This window comes from Pelecanus crispus, chromosome 6 (assembly GCF_030463565.1).
Source record: "Pelecanus crispus isolate bPelCri1 chromosome 6, bPelCri1.pri, whole genome shotgun sequence".
Lineage (NCBI taxonomy): Eukaryota > Metazoa > Chordata > Aves > Pelecaniformes > Pelecanidae > Pelecanus > Pelecanus crispus.
Genome location: NC_134648.1, coordinates 71,885,711 through 71,901,049, shown reverse-complemented (window position 1 = coordinate 71,901,049; position 15,339 = coordinate 71,885,711). Strand labels below are relative to the sequence as shown.

Here is a 15,339-nt window from a genome sequence, read left to right as displayed (position 1 = left end):
AACGGGCTGTGATTTGTGGCGGACAGAAACAACTGCCTCTCCCACCCTGAGTCCTCACGACGCTCCCTTCATCACCCAAGGTGTGCCAGGGCAGCTCACGTGTGGAGCAGATGTCCAGCTAGTCTTTGCTGCTAGAAAAAAAAAAAAAAAAAAAAGACACCTAACAGCAATTTCTAATTTTCAGGGCTCTTGCTCTTTTAGGAGGCAGAAACACCCGGAGGCAATTGTTCACTCCGCAATCTTCCAGCTGGATTTGCGAGCTGGAGAGCAGCACCAGGCTCCTTTATAGCGACGGGCACAGAGGCTTTCAGAAACCATTTCCCTAGCAGAGACTTTATGCCTCCAAAACACTAAGAGAGAACTGTCTCTTACCACCAGCGCTGTTACTACTTTTTGGGATAAACCAAAAATAAAGATTCACACGCTAATTTTACTTTTTATATGCATTTCTGAATGTCTTGCGTCAGCTAGTTTATACTGCAGCGGCACTCCTAAGAGAGCCATCAGTCCAGATATCAGAGCTGAATATTGTACAAATAGTGATTTTGTGGGTGTTCTCCAGATGGACACTGCCACTCCTCGTCCTTCAGACGAGGAACACGCATCAGTACAAAGCAGGAGGCAAACTTCACAGCTGTCACTCCCTATTTCCACATTTACAGCACTTGCAGTTTCCCTTATTGAAGGGAGCAGAACCCAGAATACACAAAAGTACCAGGGTTTAAATAAATTCCACATTAAAAACTGAAGCCCAGTGCAGTAAGAGCTGTGACTGGCACTCCTAAGCACAGCTATAACGCAAATAAGGCGTAAATGTATTTACTTTTACTGGCAGTTGGTGAAATTTAAATTTAGATAGTATATCTCTTGCAGAGAAAACCAGGAGGAGGGGACCTACCTTTAACCCACAGACTCCAGATACTTTCTTACACAAGGCCAATTAACTCAAGCAATAAGGGATTAACAGCTCATTAATGATGTCAGGCCAACTCCTTTTATTCCAGCACAGAAAACCAGACTAAGGATTTGTATAAGCAAAGTGGCTTTACAGTTCTGCTACAGATCTCAGTGGCTGCTAAAACATTTAATTCTCATTCCTAGCAATAACTACTGAAGGACAAAGACCTACAGCAATAAGGATAACAATAACAACAAAGCAAAGATCAGTGCACATCTTCACAATATTTATTTAGGGAAAAAAAAAAAAAAACCCGTAACAAGTCAGCTATATGCTTCCAAGTAGAGGCTGGTTATTCTCCTATGAAATTTTCTTGGCAGGTCATCATTTGCAAAATATTTGGCATGATCCTCCCAAAACTGAAAAGTTAAAGCTAGAAACAGACCCTGACCACAAAAGTACTATTTAGCAACTAATGCAGCACAAAAGATACAAACACACACCGCCCAAAAAAAAGAGCCCAATTTGGACTCAGTTGGAGCAGACTGCTGGCAAGAACCAAACCAAAAAAAAGTACCTTTTCAAGTTACAACTATGTGCATTAGATTGTTCTGAAAGGCTACTAGAAATAGCTCACTTTCCTGAGGAATAATACACATTTTTTAACGTAAGATCACACAAATCAATGAATGCCCATGAAGCTGCTAGTATACTTAAAATTGAGCAGATGTCTAACAGCTTTATGGCGAGGGTATAAAATAGGGGAAAGAAAAAAAAGGGGGGAAGAAGAAGATAAAAAAAAGATACTTGCAAACATGCTATTAAACTACAAGTCGAGATGGATTTTAAAAGGGTTTATTCACCAGAAGATAGGAAGAATAAATGTAAGACAATTTTATTTTATTCCTACGTTGAATGCATAGACCACTACACAGGAAAAAAAACCCACAGTATTATGGAGTACAAATTGAAGTAACATTAAAAGATCACACATTTTATCTGCTGCAGGGGAATTTACTTATTCCTTAGCAATGAAAGAACTGAGAGATGTATCAACCAAAATATTTGAAGCAAAGCATCTACGTGTCTTCTTTCTACTGAAAAGAAAAATCAGTGAGTTTATCCGACACAGCACTTGGTCTCCTAACATCCCTACCACGTCAAGACAGCACTACTAACCCTGCTTCATGCGTAAGCAACTCACATGGTAGACACCAACATTTTTTTTATTTCAGGGAAGCTATGAAGAACTTGACGATCGTTTGTACATAACAAGGAGAGAAGCACTACGCAATATGTCATAGTCACACGGGAAATCCATGGCTGGGGTCCAAAGCGCTGGACCGCGCTTTCCCTTCACAAGAAGGAATCTGGCTTTCTAGGCAGGGAGGAAAAAGAAGTTTCTGAAGGAAAAGGCAATGGCTTCCTTTTTTTTTTTTTTAAATTAAGCAATTTGTGTTGCATTAAAGAATTTTAAGACCATCATTTTACTTTTTTGACACCAAAGAAAAAGAAATTTTTTTACTGCTTTGCTTTGTAACCGTGAGCTACCACACAATAAGATGCGTCCCTTCAGAAAGGCAGAACGGAGGAACCGCTGCTGGCATTCTAAAGAGGAGAAGAAACTGCAAGTCAGAGATTGCAACTCTTACACCATTGCTATCTGCACGTAACTTCCTAAAACATAAGAAATACTTTTGGACATACTTTCAGATTAGTCAGAAGAAAATATCCAAGTGCATGCATTTTGCTGGGGGTTTTGTTAGTTTTATTGAAGCTATTTTGCCTAGAATTGCAGTACTTCACGCTGTAACGGGGCCGTGTGTGCAAGCTCATTTTTAACTACAGAGTGTTCGGGCGAACCCCTCCAGCTTTTCATGTCACCCACAGGCTCTTCTGCAGTACCAAGCCTTTCAAACACAGGGTGCAAGTCTAGATCAACTCCTTTTCCTTATTGTAATTTATGTGAGAGAATCTAGAGGTGCAGGTGAAAAATGTAGATTGAAGTAGAAAAATTTGACTTCAACAAAGCTGTTCAGTAATTGCCTCCTTAAATTTCAATTCCTCAGAGATGAACTAAGAGTTACAAAACTAAAAGGAACAAACCATAAAGTCGCCTTCATGGAGAAAACAGGTCTGGGTGTTTTGTTCATTGTTGTTGTTATTGTTAAATAAACCAGCGACCAGGATAGAAAGAATGACTAAAAAAGCAGCTGTGTAAATCAAAGACGTTACAAGAAAATTAGTTTAAAATAAGAGTAGTGAGATTCTTCTTCTCATCGTGTTGAGTCAATATTGAAATTTGTGCCTAAGATTAAGCTTTGGTTTGCACCTGTACTATATCGATCGTCACATTCTTGGGGTGGAAGATGGGTAAGACAACGATTTCCTCTCGATTTCATTTGTGTACACGTGTATACATACTACAGTGTGCCTGCTTCTTTCTGACTACTGGGACGGTACCGCTGTTCAGCTGTTTCTACTAGAATGAAACCCAACATTTATTTACAATCTTAATTTTGTGTCTTATGATATTGAAATAGTGATCAGTAATATTTCTAATTCAGTAGGCAATTCAAAATCACAGCCTGGAATTCTGTTGAAATAAACAGAAATGACATTTCAGTAAGGTTTTTAATGAGGAAAATTAGAACTTTTAAATGTGCTAGATACACGAGAAAGGTTAAGCATAAAGTATGTTTTGCACTTATGCTGATTAAGTAAAGAGAGGAAATATGCTGCCATTTCATTACAGATGACATCTTTCACGATTTTACAGATATCTTATCCTCTCACACCTTATTTTTAGCCAGAATGGAGGAGAGAAAAGAAAGTATTTTGATTTTTTTAAATTGTTTTCTCAATTTTGACTGATCCACTCATTTAAATGATGTAACTTGAAAAGAAGAAACAAATTTTTTTCTACAAGTTAATCTACAGATGTCAAACACCGGTTTCACTTCAGTAGCCTGCTTTCAAGCACTTGGCCACTGACTTCCTCACTTTACTGGTTCAACTTTCTTTAAAACATGGACCAAACCCATGCTGCTTGAATAATATACATGCTACAGAAATTATAATATTATAGTAAATTAGGCCTGATGATTTAACTGGAATTTTAAATAAATACTTTTTTTTCTTTTCAATTTTAATATACTAGAGAACATCTTCCATGTTGCCTTGTTCCTCTCTGCCTGCCTGTCCTCCTCCTCCTCCTCTCAAATTCCACCCCTACACAAGCTAACTTTGCTGCTCAAGTCAGCACAGCCAGTCTGTACTCAGGAACATCCTAGTGCAGGATTTAGACAAACCTCAAGACCCACAGAATGAGAAAAAAGGGAAAATTTATGTTCATGTACCCTCAACTGGCGGTCAGCCGTGACTGCTGAAGCGATGGCAGATCACAGAACATTCTCAAGATCTCCCTACCCATCCTCGTAACTCCCTTTGTCCCTGGTTTTGATATTGTGAGCCTAATTTAAAAACAGACTCTCTAGACAGGAGCCGTTTGGCAAAGTTTTAAAGGCACTATATGTCAATCAAAACGTTAGTCATGCCTCTTCACAATTAACCAAGAAGCAGATGATTAGAACTCAAACAGTACTTTAAATTTAAATGCAGACATGCCTGACAAAACGAAACAGCATTATCAGGAACTGCTTATCCTGTCCCATTGCTGACCCAGACCCCTCCTAAATACCTGCTGAAGGTATTTGACTATGCAGATACACTCCATCCAGCCTCAGAAACCCTCACCCCTCGTGAGCTGCTAACGCTACCAAAGCCATGCCCACGCAGCCGAGCCTAGTTCAGTTGCCTCCCGCCACGTAACGTATCGTTATCCTCGCCCCTGCAATGGAAATCGTCCTCTTAAGGCAGGGGGCATGCAAAATGGCAACGCTTCTTCCACAAAACCAGTGTTAAATGAAAAGGGATCTGAGCTGTTTAAGAGAATCTATCAGAATATTTAAATTACAACCCCCCTCTGACAGACAATACAACTGTGAATACCTGCCAAGTGATAGATCAAATATTTTCCCTTACCCCACTGTAGACCAAGTGCATCAAAAGAAAAATTTCAGCTGCTGCTGTTCTCAACCCCCTCATAAATACAACACAAATACCTGAAGGTGTTAATCACTGGAGAGCAATGAACACTCATCAGGCACTGCCTCCTGTCAAGTTTTAATTCTTTATCAAGACAAAGTACATTCATAAAAGATGGTATGGCCGCACCTTTATTCTTTCTACCTACCGTGTTTACATTTCCGTGCCTGTGCAAGAATCTTTACCACTTATCTTCCCTTAAGATTAATGACTAAATTTCCCAAACATCTTTAGGAGCCTAACGATTATAATTCAACTATTACTTTGCGTGCCTGTACATTAAACAGCAAGTTAAGGCAAATGCAACGCAATTCTATATTGCCTCAGTAGCAATGATCAGCAAACAGCCATACACACAGCTGAGAGCAGAACAAGGAGCCAGCTTCTTGGGGTGGACCATCACATTAAATGCAAGAAGAAACGATACAATGCCTTTAATGCTGCACAGGAAAGAGCTACACAAAGAAAGTTCAAGAACAATTTCTTACCAATAAGTCAACCGAGTCCCCTGCAATGACCTCTTCACTCTCTGAAGATAAACAGCACCTGCCTTTCTGGAATGTCTCAAAATTCACATTTCAACAGGCTACAAGTCCGGCTGTTCACACTAACCTGAAAATACATTTTGTTCAGCTTTGTGGAAACATCCAGCCAAATCTTCCTCATCTCTATGAAAACATGAACCTTCTATATGCTATATTCATGCAGAAGACACAGAAATAGACTTGGGAGAAGCGTAATTGCAACATGCCAAAATATCAGACATGGCATTAAAGATGCCATTTTGATGGATCAGTTCAGTAAATGCAGCCGTTCCGGCCACCAGGATTGCAGGTCAGCTCAAAGCTCTGAGGGATATCCCTGACTGCATCTTGCATGACCATTTTACTATCTCAGGAGCAGAGAAGTCAGCAGAAACACATATAGCAACACGCAGAATAACAGACTAGGGAAAAGTACTGGAAGAGGCTAAGGCTTTGGAACAAAAGCCTTGGCACTTCTTATTCTCCCTCTGTTGCAACAAATTCCAGATTTTTTTACTGCCTGCTCTTGATGTACTGACCGGCACCTGCTCTAAACTTTATGCTCTAAACCATAAAACCAGTGCTGTACTGGGCACTGGGGAGGCCGCACCTGGAATGCTGTGTCCAGTTTTGGGCCCCTCAGCACAAGAAGGACATTGGGGTGCTGGGGCGTGTCCAGAGAAGGGCAGCGGAGCTGGGGCAGGGTCTGGAGCACAGGGCTGGTGGGGAGCGGCTGAGGGAGCTGGGGGTGTTCAGCCTGGAGAAGAGGAGGCTGAGGGGAGACCTCATCGCTCTCTGCAGCTCCTGGCAGGAGGGGGCAGGGAGGGGGGGTCGGGCTCTTCTCCCAAGTGACAAGCGAGAGGATGAGAGGAAATGGCCTCAAGGTGCATCAGGGGAGGTTTAGGTTGGATATTAGGAGGAATTTCTTCACGGAAAGGGTGGTCAAGCATTGGACCAGGCTGCCCAGAGAGGTGGTGGGGTCCCCATCCCTGGAGGGGTTCAACAAATGGGCAGAGGTGGCACTTGGGGACATGGTTTAGTGGGCATGGGGGTGTTGGATTGATGGTTGGACTGATGATCTTAGAGGTCCTTTCCAATCTTAATGATTCCTAGTTTTACTGTCATTAAAAAATAATCCAGCCACCAAGCCAGGAAACATGAAATTGCTACTCTCCTCTTAATTGGTTTAGTGGTGGACTTGGCAGTGTTAGGTTAATGGTTGGACTGGATGATCTTCAACATCTTTTCCAACCTAAACGATTCTATGATTCTACGATATCTTAGGGTCCTGCAGTCTCAAAAATGAGAAACTTCGTGAGATCTGTGATGCTAAATGCACTAGTCCCATAATTCGAGTACCTCTTGACACAGCAGAGAGGAACATGCTGTCCTGTGTCCGACGGCTCTGTTAGTGGTCACTGACTCAGAGATGTTAGCCCTTTCCCCCACCCACCTTCCTAATGTTTCCATATAAGCAAGTCCCCTCTTGAATCCCTCTCCTTGGGATGTGACAGGGGCAGGATGGAAACACCACCCACAAAAACAATTTGCCCCTGACCTCCAGTCCCGGCTGAAGGAGAAGCCAGGAAGCAATTCCTTTGCTCACCCTCCCGTGCGCTCTTTGCACCAAGAGAGCGCGAGAGCTCCAGAGACACAGTGAAGCTGCGGCTTCTCGGCATGGCGTTTTCCATCCGCCACAGGAGAAGGTAAGCTTTGGCTCTTTGAGCGGCTGAGAAGGTCCTTGCAGACGCTGTCCACCATGCTGGATAAAATGAATTAGTCTAATGCTTGGGTGAAGGCATTTAGAAAGCTGAAGAGCAGAATAGAAACCTCTCTGTACCAAACACTGAAATTTTGTCCTAAACAATCTAGGAAGAGCAGTTTATCCAGTGTCTGTACATGAGGAGCTCCCCACAGCTCAGACCTCTACGTGATGGAGATATTTCCTGTGGGCCAGCTGCGGGGGAACGCATGAGCAGGCCCGTCTGGGTCTCAAAATTATCCAGCAGACCAAGATACTGATTTCGTAGAGCTGGTTAGGTTGGGAACGGAGTTAAAATGTGTTTCACCCTCAGTGGAGCTGCTCTGCTATTTTGACAAACAGAAGGGACTCCAACTTTTCAGAGAAGCCACTCTTGAACAGATTCCCGAAACGATACATGGGAAAGGGGGTGGGAGATGCACAATAAACACTGCTATATGGTGCTGCCTGTGTAAAGATGCTCTCCAGTCTAGCAAACCACAGCTTGGAGAAAAAACGTGGTGGTACATAATATAGAAACCCCTTCACTATAATTAGACAGATTGAGTCAACCTGTCAGAAAGATTACTCTACTTGGCGAGGCCAAATGGGAAGTTCAGATAAATGATGTTCTGCAATTCCCCTTCCATAGGTACGCTCTGCAAGGAGATTCAGGGAAAGCCAGGCGGAATAAATTGTCTTTTGCTATTTTTCAATTACTGTCAGTGTCAGGTCTGCCTTACTTACCTACTCCCATTAAAAGCAAGGTAGCACCTGGTTTTATAGATCACAAATGCAAAATCTTGAACAAAATACCCTGCCCCTCTCATTGAGTTTTTATGGGAATCCCAGAATGCACTCAGGACCGCCAAAATTGCCATAAACCACAAATCAAAGGCTGCTGTGTCCACCAAACCTTGCTGAGTGCTCTTATTGCTAGGAATCCTTCAGAAATTGGGAAAGAACTATTCTAACTTCTTGAAGAAATATAAAATCTGAGATCTAACAAAATGGCAAAGCATGAGAAAGTTTTGACAACCTAAAATGCAAGGCATTGAGGTTGCCTTGAGTTGATGAACAACTTTATGAATATGAAGACCTACCCATTTCGCATTGTTCTCAAAGAGAATCACCTTGGGCTGGGTTGGGTCAAGCATTGGAACAGGCTGCCCAGAGAGGTGGTGGGGTCCCCATCCCTGGAGGGGTTCAAAAAATGGGCAGACGTGGCACTTTGGGACATGGTTTAGTGGGCATGGTGGTGCTGGGTTGATGATCTTAGAGCTCCTTTCCAACCTTAATGATTCCTAATTTTTACTTTCATTAAAAAAATAATCCAGCCACCAAGCCAGGAAACATGAAATTGCTACTCTCCCCTTAATTGGTTTAGTGGTGGACTTGGCAGTGTTAGGCTAATGGTTGGACTGGATGATCTTAAAGGTCTTTTCCAACCTAAACGATTCTATGATTCTATGATGCTGCCTCTTCTTTTCATGCACAGCCATAACCAAGAAGCCAGGTGCCAAACACAAATAAAGGTAGCAAGCATATTTGTTTTTCCAGCTGCAGAGCGGATGGACAGTTGCTGGTGTCAGCGAAATATGCTGGCAAACTCTGTTATGGCCTTGCTAACAGGAAGAGCTATTCTCTCAGACATGGATGATCTGCGTACTTCTACCACGCACCTCCGCTGATGGAACTGGGAATCACTCAGACACTTCATGCTATAAATCTTGGACGCATTCAAAGTTACCCAAATGTGTTGGCGATGCAAATGACCACTGCATCTTCTGGAGACAAAGATGAAGTAGATACTGGTATGTAAATGTTCTGATCTTTGATCTGTTCTTCCTTCTCAGAGATTTCCTCTGCTGTTGGCAGGGTGGGTAGTGTGTGTGTTTCAAGTATGTACTACTCGCTTCCTCTGAATGGCTATCTCGCATTGAAATGGAGCTCTGGGGTGGAAGGCAGAAAAGGCACAGATCATGTAAAGCACCTCTCCTGTTCAAGACTGGTCTCCAAAACTGTGTGCAACACACAGGCAACAAAAGAACACGCTCTGGTTAACCCCTTCCTGTGCAAGCCTGCAGGATGCCTCAGCCTCCCTCACTGGTCATACAATGAATAAACGAGGAGTAACAAAATCATCTACCCAGCAGAATGTCTCCTGAAGGATGAGTACTAGACAGTAATATTGACACTGAAGACTACACCAGAGACAAGGCTGGTACCAACAGGACATTAAACTCAACAGAACAGACTCTCGGTTCCTCCTTGGCTTAAGAGATGCTGGGTACAGCCCTGGTACTAGTTGATGGCACCACACTGAAAAGTTGCTATCACTCTTTGGCTCCTCTGAGGACCTACCCCAGGAGGACAACTCTCTTCAAAAGGGCTGGAAAAGAAATCAGACCTTATTTTTAAGATTCCGGAGACTACCTGCTTTTGAATGTAAGAGATGGGGAGAAATAGGCATAGGGAGAAACACTCTATTCCCACCACATAACCTGCCACTAACAGAAAACATGAGCAACAGGAGGTAATATTTAAAGCCAAACAACTTTGAATGTTCCACAACAAAGACCAAATGCTTAAGAAGAAAAAAAAAAAAAAACTTACAAAGATTACAAATGGAAAAGCAAGGGCTTCCCCCTTAACTCCTGAATATCCTAACAGAGGGTGTCAATAAGCCACTGAGCATCTTAGTTCTCAGCAATATATATATATATCCTACTGACTGCATCCTAAAAGAAAAGCGTGCAATTTCCCAGAAGAGAAACTCCACAGCAACAAGAAGAAACTTAACAGTGCTGGTTCAATGCCATTCTAAACACCCTTCGTATAGAAAAACAAGAGTGCACAGAGTTCAGGCATGGCTACAGCAAACACTGCTAACCAGAAGGCTTTGATCTGGAGAGGAAGAGTGGAATCCCCCAATGTGACAGATGTTTTATGGCAATTTATATGTGTAAGCAATGTATATTCACCAGGGACAGAAGTGCTGAATCAGGGATGGTCAATCCAATCGGTCTGCAGCTGCCAAAACATATTCGTATAGAGTTAGGAGTGTGTGATTAAAAACTATCATAGCCATAGCTGTACTCTGGTATTAAAACAAAGCCTTAATACTCCATTCTTAACCTGTTGACTTTGAGGAGTAGAACGCTTTAACGGTAAATTCTCATGACCCGTGAAATTAGACTGACATTAAGAATTATTTTCAAAATATCAAATACAGGTTCTCAACAGCCTTTGACTGCACCAGGAATTATACCCCAGAACTCTGAGAATAAGGCACTGACCACACAAGCAGGGCTGAAACCTGACTCAAACTGGACAGAGTCCCACTTTTATAGTAACCTTTAAAAAAAAAATTTTTTTTAAACCGTATTTGAGCAAAAGAGTCTCTGTCTGCCACGATCCAATTTCATTGCTCACTATTTTCCTGCAGCAGTGAGCAGTGGCAAACCACTACAGGTTTCTTCTAAGTTAATGCCTTTACCTGGTGCAAGAGATTAAAAAACAACAAAAAAAAAAAATCCCAAGAGAGTAAGAGAGACCGAGCAGGTGACTCAAGAAGGAATGAAATTTCCATTATATTTAATAAAAATGCATCTCTTGTTTACAGACAGTTTTTGCTATTGATTTGGTACATTTCTCTCCCCCTTCCTTTTAAAGAAAGCTACTGTAGCGCTGTTCACAATCCTGCTTGGAAAAACCAAAACAAGACAGCTTCAGAATTGCCGCACAAGATCACATTTGATCATCGCCTCTCGGTGAGGACAGACATCCAGCCATTCATCCCGCAAAAGCAGCCCGCAGAGGGTGCTGGGCTGAGCACATACACCATCTTTCAGCTCAGCTGCCAAACAAGAGCATTCAAAAAGACAGTCTACATAAACCATCCTTTTGTTCCTCTTCTCCAAAATCAAAGATTAGTTAAAACTCCGTTTGGGGCACTTGCATTAAAAACCACAAAAAGCCAAGCCCTGTGTAGTTGAGGGAGGAGGAGATAGAGGAGGCAGTAGCGAGTGGAAGCCTTTTGCTCCCCAGCAAAGTCAACAGGCTGACGGCGAAGGCGCTCACACATGTCCAAGACTTTAAATTCCTTTCTATGCGCAAGGGGTGGTGACCCCGCATCTCTCACCACAACACAGGGTATTCTTTCCCCTAAATCTCTCCACCAAACCTATTCCGAGTCATTAATAAATAGGCAAATAAAAACTCCATGCAGGAAATCCCAGTAAGATACAGCTAAAGTAAATTATCGCCCTAATACAGCGCTTGTTTTCTAAGTCCCTTCAGGACACCAACATCTACAGGTCCATATAACCAAATGACCTGATGTTCTGATGCAACCGAATCCCACAAGCTAACCAAAACAGGCCAGTCTTACGCTATTCCAAGTACTTCCAGAAAATACCATGGACTGCAGAAACCCATGCTTATAGAGCTGATAATGTGAACTTGTTACCAAAACTGGCCTTATACAAATTAGACTACAAGGCCCTACTGAAAAGCTGCAGGTTCACCAACAGGTCACGTTGGCACCCATGAAAACTCATCAAGACCTGGGATCTAACCACACACACTATGGGAGCTTGCCTGGGATAGGATCCAATGGACCACTTCCTAGCACTGGAGATTAAATTCCATTTACAGTTTCTAGCGGCTTTTTTAATTTTCTGCCCTAAGACATTGGTCAACTGGATGTTTCTGCATTAACCACACATGCACAAAGCCTGTTTCAGCACGACCGTGCAGATACACAAACAAACTTACATCATTTTTAAATACCGCTTTGAGACTTTCATGTATATGACCCAGGAGGGCAAACGGAAATCTTGCCAGGAAAGCCAAGTTAAAACCTCAATCTTCTAGACCTCGCCTTTGCAGTGTTAAGGGATACGATGCTGAGGATGCTAACCATTTGACAGAGAGTGGGGACAAAAAAAAAAATACTGTCAGCGTATTATTAAGTTCCAGCGAGCACCCAATCTTCGTTATTACAGCCTCTTTCAGAAGTCAGCAATTTAAGATAGCCTGATACAATGCTATGAGACATAAATTATTCCAATGGATTAGAATTGGCTTAACAGCAATATCCTCTGTTAAAAAGAAATAAAAGCTTTCCCAACACGGATGAGACAACTAACGCGTTAGGATTGTAATGGAAAGCGTACTTCCAAGGCTGGCAGACCCAAACTGGGATCTACTTACACATGCTGCGTATACATAAGAAAATAGTTTATTTACAGATGGTTTCTCCCCCACCCTGAAATGCATTTTGGGGGGGGGGGGGGGGAATATTAAAACAACATCGACAATCCAGTACTAATAAGCAACCCCACAATCAACCATTGTGTGCCATGTGACAGAGAACAGAAAAAAAACCCACAAACACTAAGAAAGCACATTTCAGTTTTAAGCTTCCATAGTAGCAATGAAAAGCAAAGTGGGTAGGAGATTTTTAGAAAGGCCTTAAATATTCTTCTGTAACCTAACAGTGAACACAAATATTTGCCTAACGTCCGCCTTCAACATCCAAAAAAGAACTAATTACTCTAAAAGCTACCAAATGCCCCAAGAAGAATTTGAGGCATGAACCACCAGCACCAAAAAGCATCTGAGGAAGAGGCAGATCTCCCACAATCAGAAAAGCTGTCTCATTTAGACATCCTAAAAACAACTGTGCTGGAGACGCTGGTGACTCATTACTAGCGATGGAGCAGAGAAACCACTTGAAGAGGTGAGAGGAAAATTCCGTCTTAATTTAAGAGCGCTCTCTAGCAAACCTTGCCCAAGCTCTGCAACACAACAACCATCAGATATTCACTAAGAAATGCATTTTATAAACACTACTGACAGCCCTCAGCAAGCACAAGATGTGCCATCTGTGCTAAGAAGAGACTTACCGCGGACTAAGAAAAATAAAAGCAAAACGTTTATACATTAAGTCCTTTCAAGGAAAAAAAATTACCTTAGTTACTTTTAAAATTAACATAACATCAAGGACTTTAAAAAATGTTTGCTTTGCAGTGCCATCCAATTCAGTATTCCCTTGATACAGTTCCTCCCTGTTGCAGGGCTTTATAAAAACAAAGAGCAAACCAATGACCTAGAAACAAATGCAGGCTCTCGAACTACTTCAAACTCATTAACTTTATACTTGTTTTAGACTCATAACAACGTCTAAAAAGACTGCCAAAGCCTTTGATTTAAATTTGCCAGGTTGCACTAAGAGAAGGTTTGGGTTTATTCCTATCTGGATCTGTTTCAGGAACAGAAGGCACATTTTTCATAACCCAAAGAATGGGGGGGGGGAGGGTTGTGGGTTGGGTTTTTTTTTGTTGGGTTTTTTTTTTTTTCAAAGGGGATATGTTTACATGGCACAGAGCAGAGCCATGCATTCAAACCAGCTCCGGAACCGGAAGCTGTATGACATGTCAGCACAAATCTCCACTAATTACCAGGATAATGAGAAGCAGAATATTTCTTTTTCCACAAAGAGCAAAGAGATGACACAAAAGTACTTCTCTGCAACACAACTAGTTATTTCTCGCCATGCTGCCCTGTACTATGCAGGCATACCCAAACAAACGAGTTCAAGGTATGCCGAGTTTCAGATTTATGAAACCTGAAATGTCCTTTTAAAGGATTTAGGATTTTAGATTTCCCAGCAAAGAAGCTGACTGATCTGCGCACAGCACTCCGGGAGCAGGGGGGAAAAAAAAAAAAAAGAAAAAAGGAAGGTAAATATGCACCATGAAAACTTTCAAAAATAACTCCCCGAGGCCATAAGTAACTATTTCAAAGGGGTGCTGGGAACAAGATCCATCTATAAAACTTCAATTTGAACATTAGCGAAGAGCCCTCCCCCAGCACGAGCAATTACGGCTGCCTTTCATGTGGCAGAGTAACACACCTTTTCTTGTACGGTTGGTTGTGTCAGGTCTATTTTAAACACACTCGACAGCATTACAAAGTAAAACATCACAGCCACTCTCCCCATGCAGCTGAAAACGCAGATTGCCAAACACGGGCCGAAAACTTTAGGGCTTTCTTTATACGCAACCCAACCCTTCAAGCCGCTGCGCATCCCTGACGTTTGGGGAAGGGGCTCGTATCTCCCGGGGAGGGAGATATCGTATCCTCTCGTATCGCACGGAGAGGAACGGGCCATGCCTGCAGCTTCTGCTTCCCACGGCTGGGGCTCTGGCCATGGGAGCACCAGTACGCACCGTTTCAAGAGCATCTACCGGATTTGCGGCGCTAACTCTACCGCGAGCTGTAACGCCGTCCCAGCTTCTGAAGAGCTTTAATCTGCTTCTGCCTTTTGCATGCTATTATTAACCTCGGGGATAAACCCGCAGCCTTTTAACCAGGTGCTTTAAGCGATGCCGCTCTGGAAGCGGGTACAGCACACAGACATCCTCTATCTTCTTTGGCAGTAGCGTGGAAAGTATCGCCCGCAATATTCACCAAGCCTCTAAAGAAATCAGCGAGGGGACCGGTGAGACGGACCCTTCTCCAGCGCTGCAAGCAGAAGTCAATCCTTTTCAAGAAAAGCGTTAGACGGGGAGGGAAACCTCCGGCTTTGTCAGAGCTGCCCCGAGTCCAGAGGCTCTTCAGGAGCCGCTCCGTCCCGGCCGGTCCCTTGCCGCCCTCAGCCCGGCCAGGCCGTGCGGGGAACCCCCGGAGCGGAGCCCGGAGCCCGGCGCGGTCCCCCCACGCCGCTCACCTTGTAGACATCGCCGTAGGTGCCGCTGCCCACCCGCTGGATCAGCTCGTAGTCCTGCTGCGGGTTCCGCCTCAGGATATCCCCGCTCGGCCGCGCCGCCGGCTCCATCTCCAGCCCGGGCGCAGCCGCTTCCCGGGGCACGGGGAGCAGCGGCCGCTTTTCCTCCTCGCCCCTCCGGCCCGGGAATGCTCCTAGCGCGGCAGCCGGCCCATGGCTCCTGCGGCGGAAAGCGCCTGCTGAGGGGGGGGGGCTCCCGGGGCGGGCTCTGGGCCGCGGCCGCCCAGACAAAGGCGAGGGCGGCGGGGGCAGCGCCCTCCGCAGCCCGCGGGCG

General features: G+C 43.6%; 1 protein-coding gene across 1 annotated transcript in view; it reads right to left on the bottom strand.

The window, feature by feature from the left end:
* Positions 1 to 15,116, bottom strand: part of MAP4K5 (mitogen-activated protein kinase kinase kinase kinase 5) — a 70,097-nt gene extending 54,981 nt beyond the window's left edge. The window contains exon 1 of the mRNA XM_075711993.1: positions 15,009 to 15,116. Within this exon, the coding sequence (XP_075568108.1) occupies positions 15,009 to 15,116 (108 nt within the window). The remainder of the gene's footprint in view (positions 1 to 15,008) is intronic.
* Between the last annotated feature and the right edge of the window lie 223 nt (positions 15,117 to 15,339).